Source organism: Coloeus monedula (assembly GCF_965178545.1).
Source record: "Coloeus monedula genome assembly, chromosome: 20".
In the NCBI taxonomy this organism is placed as follows: Eukaryota; Metazoa; Chordata; class Aves; order Passeriformes; family Corvidae; genus Coloeus; species Coloeus monedula.
In genome coordinates, this window is record NC_138800.1 from 96,410 (window position 1) to 107,366 (window position 10,957).

The 10,957-nt window shown below is 58.8% G+C and overlaps 2 protein-coding genes across 5 annotated transcripts; both read right to left on the reverse strand.

The window, feature by feature from the left end:
• Positions 1–1,146: 1,146 nt before the first annotated feature.
• Positions 1,147–5,248, reverse strand: BCL7B (BAF chromatin remodeling complex subunit BCL7B). 3 transcript variants are annotated; one of them, XM_082294728.1, is made up of 6 exons: positions 5,073–5,248; positions 4,681–4,756; positions 3,898–3,994; positions 2,837–3,007; positions 2,552–2,631; positions 1,147–2,188 (listed from the first exon to the last, which is right to left on the reverse strand). In XM_082294728.1, exons 1-6 carry the CDS (start codon positions 5,162–5,164, stop codon positions 2,096–2,098), a joined length of 609 nt encoding a protein of 202 aa, XP_082150854.1. In that variant the 5' UTR covers positions 5,165–5,248; the 3' UTR covers positions 1,147–2,095. The 3 variants fall into 3 exon arrangements, with proteins under 3 accessions (XP_082150854.1, XP_082150853.1, XP_082150855.1); XM_082294727.1 differs by having other exon boundaries at positions 2,837–3,022; XM_082294729.1 differs by having other exon boundaries at positions 2,837–3,022; positions 5,105–5,231.
• Positions 5,249–5,760: 512 nt separating this feature from the next.
• Positions 5,761–10,882, reverse strand: TBL2 (transducin beta like 2). Of its 2 annotated transcripts, XM_082294736.1 has the most exons (8): positions 10,725–10,882; positions 10,514–10,638; positions 10,053–10,237; positions 9,516–9,557; positions 9,273–9,424; positions 8,060–8,186; positions 7,263–7,415; positions 5,761–6,302 (listed from the first exon to the last, which is right to left on the reverse strand). In XM_082294736.1, the coding sequence occupies exons 1-8, from the start codon at positions 10,861–10,863 to the stop codon at positions 5,846–5,848; spliced, it is 1,380 nt and encodes a 459-aa protein (XP_082150862.1). In that variant the 5' UTR covers positions 10,864–10,882; the 3' UTR covers positions 5,761–5,845. The 2 variants fall into 2 exon arrangements, with proteins under 2 accessions (XP_082150862.1, XP_082150863.1); XM_082294737.1 differs by lacking the exon at positions 9,516–9,557.
• Positions 10,883–10,957: the final 75 nt, after the last annotated feature.

A 10,957-nucleotide genomic window follows, 5' to 3' on the forward strand; every position in this document is an offset into this window, starting at 1 on the left:
GATCCTGAAAGGATACATTATTAAAAACACTTCATGATTATCAGAGAATCGTTGGGGTTAGGAAAGCCCTTTGAGACCATCAAGTCCAACTGTTCCCACAGCACTGCCAAGGCCACCACTAACCCATGTCCTCAAGTGCCACATCTACACATCTGTTAAATCCCTCCACAGATGGTGATTCCACCACTGGCCTTGCAGCCAGAGCTGGACAACCCTTCCACTGAAGAAACTTTTCCCCAGTATTCAACCTAAACCTCTCCTGGGACAACTCGAGACTGTTTCCCCTCATGCCACTCCTTGTTCCGTGGGAGCAGAGCCCAACCCCCACCTTGCTGCACCCTCCTGTCAGGGAGTTGTGCTGAGCGAGAAGGTCCCCCTTGAGCTCCTTTTCTCCAGACTGAGTTCCCCCAGCTTCCTCAGCCGCTCCTTATCAAACGTGCTTCGGACCATTCCCCAGCTCCGTTACCCTTCACTGGACATGCAAAGAAGGGGACAGGCACGGTATCAGAAAACCTGGGAAAAAAGGAAACATTGGAAAATGAAAGTGAAAATGAAAATCATTTATTGCAAGGGCAGTCAGGTCCGAGCGGGCTGGTGCGGAGGCCGCGGGTTAATGATGGGAATTGCTGGGGCGCTCTGGCACTGCCCTGACGTCACGTCCAAAGCACATCCCCGATCCCCGCAGCCGCGGCCGATTCCTCCCGGCCCCCGCGGCCCCTGCGGGCGAGGAGCCCCGCGCCGCGGGCAGAGCCGCGCGGGTGGGCGGGGACGGCTGCGGAGCGGGCAGAGCCCGGGGCCGGGGCCGCGGTGGGAGCCGCTGCACAGGGCGGAGGGGCCGCCCCGGGCTCCTCTTCCCACCCGCCCCGAGCCGGCCCCGCCGGGCGCTGCTGCCGCCTCGGCTCGGGGCCGCCCCCGCCCGCTCCGGACAGCGCCGAGCACCGGCAGGGAGGAGAGGGTGGGGAACCGGGGCCGGGCGCTGACCGAACTTCCCGGGGGATCGGGCTCCGGGCCGGCTCCGAGTGGCGGCACCGGGCGCCGTTTAGCAGAAACTTCCCTTGCCTTCCCTTCTCTTCTCTTCCCGCACCGCACAGCCCTTCCCCACCCCACCCGGCCCTGCCCTGCCCGGCCGACATCGTGCTCTGCATCTGTATTTCAAATAGTTTAATTTTAAAAATATTCTATTCAGTGCTAAAATAACTTTCCACTTCCACGCGCGGCCGCGCCTTCGGCTTCACCAGGCTCGATCACGGACTCGGCGGGACATGCAGTGGCGGCGGGGGAAGAGTGGGGCTGGGGGGGCAGCGGGTATTGGGGGGCGGCAGAGCCCCAGGGCGGGAGCACTTCCCGGGGTTCCTTCCCCTCCTACCCTGCCGCTTCCTTCCCCGTCCCGGGGATAGCGGGTAACTAGGCCGGGACAAGGACCCCCAGCACAGGGCAGCGGCTCCCCCTGCTCTGCCGACTCCTGGGGGACTGCAGAACCCACGCGGCTGGAGCTGTGCCCTGTGGCAGAGCCGAGGCCAGCCAGTACCTGCCCTCCGGGAGGGGAAAGCGCTCCCCTCTCTCCCAGCATGAATGGCTTAAACTAGCAGCTTATTGCACAGCGTCCCAGTGGGTCCCTGCTGGCCTCCCCTCACTGCCCCCCACACCCACCACCACCTGCTCCCACAACCGAGTGGACACATCACCTGGAGCAGGTGGAAGGTGGCTCTCCTGTTCCCAGCACCCAGGGGAAGGGCAGGCACAGGAGCCACAAGCAGGCAAACAGCATCTGCCAGTGTCCTGGGGATGCATGGAGGACCATGGAGAGCAGGGAGCCCTGTGGAGAACCCCCCCACGCATGCAGCCCACCCAGCAGAGAACCCCCAGCTCTAGGGCAGGGAGCAGGGAGAGAGGGAGCCAATAAATAGAGGCAAATTTGCAGGTACTGGCAGCAGCCCCATCCGTCGGGCAGGGCAGGGCAGGGCAGGGAAGGGCGCACTGGATGCAAGTGGTGGGAGCCCCAACGCTGGGGAAGGGGCAGGCTGGAAGGAAGCGCCGGTCCTGGGAGGTCCAGGCGGCTCTGCAAGGGGCTGGCGAAGGTGCCGGGCCAGGCAGGTTAGCTCTCCGAGGCCGTGTGGCACACAGAGTTCTGGTCAGCACAAAATCTCTTCAGAGGCGGCGCACCGGAGTCCTCCTCCTCTTCAGTTACCTGCAAGAGCCAGAGGTCACAGGCAGTGACACTGAGCGACGCACACCTAGATAAGGCTGTGACACACCATGGGGACACCTCAGGCTGTCACCTGTGCATAGACCCCAGGGCACCAGGAATGGGAACCCACTCCAGCCCTGGAGCCTGCCAGAATTGTTACTTTCCCACAGCCTCACATCATTCCCTCACACTTCAACACTTGATCTGAACCAGGGAAACCAGGAGGTTCCAGGAGCTCGCAGGGGGCACTTCGGGACTGCAGAGCAAGTCCATCCACCAAGATGTTTCTGCTACAAGGAGCAGCAACAAGGGTAAAAGGGCCAAGGGCACATTTAGAAGTGGTTTCAATTCCCCTCCCCTTACCTGAGTCTCAAGGGGGACTGGCTCTTCCTTTGTGAGAGTGGGAGGCTCATCTGCCACTTCGGAGGAAGGCAGGGAGGGCTCTGGGGAAAACAGGTGGGTCAACAAAAATGCAGACCCAGCACCCAGCTCAGTGCTGAGTGAGGACAGAATGTCCAGCAAAAGAAGTCCCCACTGCCCTGTCAGCTTCCAGCAGTGCCAAGTCCACCCACCAGACCACCAAGAGCCCTGCAAGAGCCTTCCCTGAACCCACACATACACCTCCTCCCTTCCCAGCCCAGCACCCACCTTCCAGAGTCTCCTGCCCCAGGGTGGGAGGCTGCGAGTCGTCCGTGCGGAAGTCAGACGTGTGGGCAGGACTCATGGACTCGCTCTGCTGGGGACTGGGGCTGGAGTTGGGGCTGCTGTCCACCTTGAGCTGGTACACGTCAGACAGGGAGCTCTGGTTGCTGTTCTCATCTGCAGAAACAGCACCTGGTGAAGAAGAGCACCTTGACCCAGGGGCACAAGCATCTGAGGGCAGCACTGCAAGCTGGGGTCTTGCCGTGAAGGCAGAGCACAGTCAGAGAGTCAAATATTCACTGTTCCACATCAGCCCAAGGGCTGTCAGGCACAGGACTGCCCTCCAGAACACAGTGGGAATCACATACACAACTGGCCATGGGAGAGGGAATGCTCCTGCCCTGGGAATGAGAATGAGCACTGGCAAATCGCACATGTGCAGCTTGGGAGAGCCCTGGGCATCCGAGGGCAGGAATCTCCTGCCATGTACCAGGGTTTTGTTCCTCCTCTGTGAAGCAACACCAGGATCAGTGCTCAGCACCTGTCTCCCAGTGAGGAGGCAGGCCTGGCACACACCTTTCCAAACTGCAGACCTGCAACATAACCTCAACGCATCTCCTGGAAATGCCAGCACACTCCCGATTTTCCTTAGCCACACGAAGAGCAGAGGCTGGGCAGAAGTGTACAATCTGCTCCAGCAGTGAGTCCGGCGCTGCTGGAACCTCTCCTGACTGTACAGCGCCCGGACCAAGAGCAAGGCCAGGGACATCCTTTGCCCCTTCACACTAAGGTCCATGGAGGTTAACTGCTAGAAAAGCAAGCTTGGCTGCAGGTGGCTACTGGCCTCTCCCCAGCAGAGACTGGAAAGGGGAGAGCAGGAAACCCCACTCCTTCAGTTGGCTGTGAAGCTTCCCACAGAAGATACCAGAAACAGCCCGTTAAGACTCTCTGATAACAAAAATGAACAGTTTGGGCAGGGACAATCCAGAAGTGGATCAGCCCAACTCCCAGCTGCTGTACAGCCTCAGAGTCTTTCCCCACATTGAAGGGAGCTCAGCCAGACCCACCTTGGAATTCCAGAAGCAGGGAGGAGTTGGCAGAGGTGTCAGCTGGGAAGCCATTGGGTTCTCGGACGGTGCTGCTACTTGATTTGGATTTCTCTTTCTTGAGGACAGAAAGAAAAGCACAAACACAAGGTCAAAGGAACACAGGTTGCTCCAGAGGAGCCATTCCCCTTTCTGTCTCCAGAAGCCCAGAGGGATGTGCTCAAGCTGGCCTTTTCCCTTGGCTTTAGGGGCACATTTCTAAGTGAGAGGCAAAACTCCATCTGTAAAGAGACTGGGAGTCAGGAAAGAGAGGAGGAGCTGATGCCCAGGGGGCTCAGCAGGGGCTTTATAGTTCTGGGGGCCTCAAGTCGGCTGAAGGGGCTTGTTGGGGCTGGGGGGGGGGAGGAGGGGGGCCAAAAAAGCCTTGACAGGGGCTCATGGGGCTTCAGAAGGGGCTAGGTGGAGCTTGGGTGGGCTCGGGGGTCTCAGGGCACCTCGATAGGGCAGGGGGGACTCGGTGGGGCCTTAAGGGTGCTCAGCAGGGCTGGGAGGGCTCAGCAGGGGCTCGGTGGCTGGCTCGGGAAGGCCTCAGCAGTCGACCTGGAGGGGACTCAGGAGGGTTCGGAGGCGTTCGGTGGAGCTGGGAGGCTTGGAGGTGGCTCGGGGGGCTTCGGTGGTCGGTGGGGCTGGGGGGGCTCGGCAGAGCTGGGGAAGGCTCAGGGGTCAGCTTAAGGGGAGTTGTTAAAGGGGCTAGGCTGGGCTGTGAGCGGTGGCTCCCGGCTCGTCTCCACGCGCGGTACCCACCTCCTTACTGTCCGCCACCGGCACCCACTTGAATATCCGCAGGGACGTATCGCCCACCGTCACCCACTTCTTCTCCCTGCGAGACACAACGCTGACAGGCCGGGCCGGGCCTGCGGCACCGTGGCAACAAACGCCGCCACCCCGCCACGTTCCGGTTGGCCCAGAGGAGCATCAATTCAGCAGCCCGCAGCATCGCCCCGCCCGCCGCGCTGTGACGGGCCGCACCACCCGCCCATCACGGCCACTTCCGCCCCCCCCGCCCCGCTCCCATTGGCCGCCGCCCCCCCGCCCCCGCCCGCTGGTTGGGCGCGCACTCCCGGGTCGCACCCCGCGGCGCGGTGATTGGCTGCGCGCGGGCCGCGGGGCCCTCCCCCCCGCGGGCCCGCCCTCACCATCTGCGGACGCGCTCGATGGCTGCCATCACCTTCTTGATGTCATCCTTGGCGCGGCTGCGGGTCTCGGCCCGCACCGAGCGCCCCGACATGGCGCGCGCAGCACCGCAGCACCGGCCCCGCTGCACCCGCCGCCGCACCCGGCCCCGCGCACGCGCCCTGCGCGGCCCGCCCGCGCGCTGCGCGTCCTGCGTCACCACGCCGGACACGCCCCGGCTGCTGCGCCTGCGCAGGCGTACCCGCCCCTCCGCGGGCGCGGAAACGACGCGCAGGCGAGGCGACGGTGCGCCGCCATCTTCCTTTGGGGCAAGTCCCGCTCCACGCCCCACTGAGACCACCCTGAGACCCCGGGCCGGGGGAATTGGGGCCACCTTGGGCCCGCTGCACCGTTACAGCACTGCCCCGTCCCCTGCAGCAAAAACCCCAGCATTTAGCATCAAAGATTGAGCTTAGGCAGCGCCCCTGGAAAAAAACCTACCCAACCAAAAAACCTACCCTAAATCCACAAAAACCCCATTTCTAAGCTCAGGAAAACTCGTAGGCACTGCCTTAGCAATCACTCCCATAGGATATTGATGATCCAAGCCCGTGGGAGAAAACAACACAAGACTGTGATACTGTGAGTCCCCACTGTCCACAGCCCGGCCCTGCCCCGCCCATCACAAGAGCACACAAGGAAGGACCGGGCACTCTTTTATTACTGCTATTCACAGTTATTGAAAAAAAACCATCCCCAAATGCAGAGCGCAGCTGCTTCCTGCTGTACGGATAGCTTAGTGTTTCTTGCCATAGATGGCAGCCAGCGCTTTGCGAGCGCTGGAGATCTGCTGCTCCAGCCTCTCCCGCGTGGCTTTGTTCCCAGTTTTTTTCAGGATGGCCTCCATCTCCTCCACCACAGCGCGGTGCCCGGCAGTGTTGTGGAAGACACAGATAGCACGGTCCCCACAGGACACGAGATAGCGGCCGGTCGTGTCAAAGGCAAGGTCAGCGATACGGTGGCTGTGCACGCCAAGAAAACGCTCCTCCTCCTCGCCGCGCCGTGTGTTGTACACCACGATGTCTGTGCCGCCTGCCACAGCGACCGTGCGGCTGTCAGGGGACAGGGCAATGCGGCACGGCTCCAGCACCGCACACTGCCCTGTCAGAAGCAGGTATGGGTCCTGCTGCTTCTTGTACTCCACATCTGTGTCCCAGAACTTCCACGTGCCATCCTTTGACACGGTAGCCATCCTGCAGCCACGAGAGAGCACGGTGAGTGCATGGAAAAGGGGCGGCACCTCTTACCCTGCCCCGCCCATGAACCAGGAATACTCTGTGGAGAGAGATCTGTTCAGAAGCGTGAGTCTGTACACACGTACAGTCCGCGTTCTCTTCCCAAAGCAAAAAAGCCTTCCACTAGACCAGGCTGCTCCAAGCCCCTTCCAGCCTGGCCTTGAACACTTCCAGGGATGGGGCAGCCACATCTTCTCTGGGCAACCTGTGTCAGGGCCTCACCACCCTCACAACTAAGGCTTTCTTCCCAATATCCCTCTGTCAGCCTGAAACCATTTCCCCTTATCTTGTCACTCCAGGCCCTTGTAAATAGTCTCTTTCCCATCTTTCTTGTCAGCTCCCTTCAGGTCTTGGAAAGCCACAATTACATCACCTGAAGCCTTTCTCTTTTCCAGGCTGAGTAATCCCAACTCTCTCAGCCTTTCCTCACAGCAGAGCTGCTCCATCCCTCTGATCATCTTGGTGCCTCCTCTAGACTCATTCCAGCAGCTCTGTGTCCTTCCTGTGCTGGGACCCCAGAGCTGGAGGCAGCTCTGCAGGTGGGGTCTCACCTGAGTGGGGCAGAATTCCCCTCTCCCCTGCTGCCCACACTGTGGGATCAACCCAGGGCACAGGGAGTTTCTGGGCTGGGTCATGTCCAGCCCTCACCCACTAGCACCCCCAGGCTGCTCTCCATCTGTTCATCCCCAACCTGGATTGATACTCGCGGTTGCCCTGGTCCAGGTACAGCATCAGCATTTGGTTTTGTTAAACCACATGAGATTCCTATGAGCAGGGAATACACAGGTGGCACGAGCCAGATTTGGCTCCCCAGGGTGGTGTTTTACTCCCCACAGCTCAGTGATACAGCTGGTACACCCTGAAAGAGATAAGCTTACATGTCCTGAGGGTAACTCAGAACAGGTAACACACACGTACCTCCTTGAGTCGTTGGAGAAGGAAAAGGATTGTACACCAGCAGTGTGGCCTTTCAACTCAAAAGCCCTGGTCACCTCCCTGAAGTCTCCGTTCTTGCCAAAACACACCTCCCACACCTTCACATCGGGAGTAAAGCCACAGGATGCCACAAACCTACATGAAGGAACAAGCAGACACTCTTGAACAAGGAGCTGCCTCTTACACAGGACCTGAGCAAGGCAGGGCCGCAGCTCTGCAAACCTGTCCTGACTCCTGCACTCAAGTCTGGTCAGCTGAATTTCCACTTTTCCCTGAAACCTGGCTGGTAAAGGGAACACTAAGGAAGGGCACCAGAACAACTCAGGAATGAGAAACTCTCTGGTCAAAGTAAAGGAGCTAAATGCTTTTGATCCCCAAACTCCTCACACCAGGAGCAAGGCAAATCATCCTGTAGCTGCAAGTGATTTTCCCGATAAACAGATCTCCCAGAAATAAAACCTTTAATTTTATAATTAACCTTTAAGAGGTCACAGACAAGTTCAAAGTGATGTTTTCTTTGCATAGGCCATTTGCTCTGTCCCACCTCTGCTACCTGAGGCCAAAGCTGTTCTCAGGTTACCAGAACAGCAGCACTGAGGCAGGATGGCAACACACGAGTGCTTAAGCCCACATCAGCTCCATCTCCCAGGGGGACAAAATACCTTTTTAAACTCAGTGGAACCCTCAGAAAATTGCATTACAATAAAACTAACTGCCGATGGTCTGAACTGATGCTATCTTGTGCAAAGGAGCAGCCTGGAATCCTGCCTGTCACTCACCTTCCACAGGGTGAAACTGTGGCATAGGCATTGTTCATCTGGTTTGTGTTAATGCTGGCCAGGACTTCTCCCTTTGGGCTCCAGATCAGGATGGTGGTGTCACTGGAAGCTGTCATGATAAACTTCCCTGGGGAAAAAAGGCAAAGATCAGGAGAGCCCCCAGACCTAACACTGCCATAGTCTTAACGAAGCCCCAGGACAACCTCTCCCTGCAGCTGGAGAAAACCAACGGCAGCACCAAAATCCAAGGAGTGTCAGTCTCCTGGGACAGAGTAAAGAGCAGTATCAGAAGACTCAGTTCCTGGTTATGCCTCAGTACTCCCCTGGCTCCCAAGTAGACAGCAGGCACTGAGCCCACGTGTGCCCTGTGCTCAGGACCCTGAGCCCCACGTGCAGAACTCAGCACTGGGCTGTTCCATAAACAGGCACAAAGCACACTCCACCTGACCTGCATGCCCAAAATCAGCTCGAGAATAAGCACCTTTCAAGCTGTGGATTGCAGGCAGGCAACTGAATCCCAGTCACACCACCATGATCCATGGTTGCTGGTTGTGCCCATGCTGGACTCCTGCTTGTTCCCACTTCCCCTTTGCCATCTCAGCCCAGGCAGGGAGTCGCCTGTTTACCTTCCAGCTAAAGGCAAACCTTGTTGCAGGTTTAAGTTTTCACTTTCACAGCTCCAGTCTCAGTTAACATCTTCCCTGCTCTCCTATTACAGAGGTGAACTCGTATCCACCTGCTTCCAACTGCCCACTGGCACATACCTGACAAATTAATCCATCAAGCCCTCACCGCTAACACATAATTTCCACCCACCCACCCCCACTTCTGTTCTAGATGATCCCAGAAGTTCAAGATAGACCATTTGAACTCACTAGAGAGATTTCTGACTGGTTAAAGAGAGACTGGCGGCCCAGAGAACAGCGATCCTCTCAATATTGAGACCAGACCTCTTTGCAACAGCATCCCTGAAAATGTAAATTAAGAAACTGTGCATATCGGGGAGCTGGTTACAGGGACATTATCGGTGTGAAAATGACACCTTTTGGTTCAGTCAGTAGTAAATTAAGTAAAAAAAACCTAAGAGACTACAGAGTTCAGTAGTGGTGCTGTACACAGCCTTGAGAATGCCAAGAACTCCAACACTTTGAACCCAGTAGCTTCACAAGGAAATCAAAGCTGATCTGGAGAGGTGAGCAGCTCATTTCCATACCTGTCTCTGCAATCCCTATGTTAATGACAGGAGCCTTGTGCTTCTTTGGAAAGTCCCCAGAAGTTGCAGTGAAGGTGAAGCTGCCATCATCCTTCTTGGTCATCTTGTAGACACGAATAGTCTCAGCATTGGCCAGCCAGACAATGAAAGCCCTGTGGAGGGACAGGCTCTGAGCCTCAGCTCAGCCCAGGTCACTCAGGGGCACCTGGGAAGAGGGATATGCTGGCAGGTAAAAATATTTACAAGGGCACCAAGTTCTCTCCCTGTGTTGGCTCGACTGCAACACTGAATGAAAAAGAACAGAATTTATTACCCACACCAAGAAACAAGATCACTTCCTCTCTTTCTAAAAGAGGCCACTTCAAAAAGTCAAAACACACTTTTCCACCAAATTTCCCACCCAGTGAGAGCTCCCCCCGACCACCGGAGAGGCTCAGCAGCACATTCCAGCTGCAAAGTTAGCTGGCAGGAACCTCAATAGACACCTTCCATGGGTGCAGCAAGCTCGGGACTGGGATATTTGCCCTGAAAACCATATTAACCCACCAGGAGCTGGACTAGATGATCTCCAGAAGTCCCTTCCAACTTGAACTACTGTGATTCTGTGATTAAGTGCCATCTGCTTTCAGGAAAGGCCTCGGATCAGTGATACTGTGATGACCCAGTGAGAGATGCTGCCTGCACCCATGCCAGAGCAACACCACCGATCCCACCGCAGCTTGGCCGTGAGACTGGTGGCTCTGCAGGACATCCCGGTGCCGGTACAAGGTCCGGCCGTACCGTGAGTCGGGGCTGAGGCGGACGAGCTCGGCGTGGTCCAGCCCCACGTTGGCGCGCAGGCAGCGGTGCTCCCGCCCCGCCAGGTCCCGGGTGCTCCACAGCCGCACCGTGCGGTCCTCAGAGCATGAAGCCAGGTACTTGCCGTTGCTGCTGAAGTCCAGGCAGGTAACCGGGCTGCTGTGGCCCTGCGGACAGAGAGTGGTCACGGAGGATGAGGGAGAGAGTGGGATGGGAGGGGGGCGCGGTGGGACACCAGTACGGGGGTAGGAGGCGGACACCGGCACCGGAGGGAGAAGGGAAACACCGGCACAGGCGGGACACCAGTATCGAGAGGGACACCTGCACCGGCCCCGGCAGGACAGAGGCACCGGAAGGGACACCGTCACCGGGGAGACACCAGCCCGGGCATCGAGGTGGACACGGGCATCGAGGGGGACACCGGCCCCGGGCAAACGCGGTACCTTTAGGGCAGCTACCAGCAGCCGGTGTGCGAAGCTGTGCTGCCGCTGCTTCTCCCTGCGAGCCCTCGCCGCCGGCTTCGCCTTCCGAGGCTCCTCCGGCCTGGCATGCCCGTTCGCCCTGGGCCCTGCGGGAGTGGAGGGGCCGGTGGGTCCGGTTCAGCTACGCTCCGCTCCGCGCTGCCCGGCGCCCCACCGTCCGCACGGTACTCACCGTCCTGCGGGGCGACGGGGGTCTCCCGCGGAGCGGAGCGATGCAGCACGGCCGCCAGCAGCAGGACAAGGACGAGGAGGATGAGGACGATAAGGGCGCCCGGCAGCCCCGACCCACCCAGCGCCGCCGCTGTCTCCATGTTCCCGCCGCCGCGTCAGCGACCGGCACCGGGGGGGGGGGGGGAATTTTCGTGTGCGCATGAGCGGCCCCAGTGATCCACGTAGGGCGGTCCC

What these genes read in the sequence shown, in the direction of transcription:
- TBL2 (XM_082294736.1), bottom strand. Translation starts at nt 10,863, where the DNA reads ATGGAGACAGCGGCGGCGCTGGGTGGGTCGGGGCTGCCGGGCGCCCTT. An exon ending in CGCCTCAGCCCCGACTCACG is followed by an intron (nt 9,558 to 10,052) that starts GTACGGCCGGAC and finishes TTTTTCATTCAG; the next exon opens with TGTTGCAGTCGAGCCAACAC. An exon ending in TTCTCCAACGACTCAAGGAG is followed by an intron (nt 6,303 to 7,262) that starts GTACGTGTGTGT and finishes TCGTGGCTGCAG; the next exon opens with GATGGCTACCGTGTCAAAGG.
- BCL7B (XM_082294727.1), bottom strand. Translation starts at nt 5,164, where the DNA reads ATGTCGGGGCGCTCGGTGCGGGCCGAGACCCGCAGCCGCGCCAAGGAT. An exon ending in CGGTGGCGGACAGTAAGGAG is followed by an intron (nt 3,995 to 4,680) that starts GTGGGTACCGCG and finishes TCTGTCCTCAAG; the next exon opens with AAAGAGAAATCCAAATCAAG. An exon ending in GGGGCAGGAGACTCTGGAAG is followed by an intron (nt 2,632 to 2,836) that starts GTGGGTGCTGGG and finishes TGTTTTCCCCAG; the next exon opens with AGCCCTCCCTGCCTTCCTCC.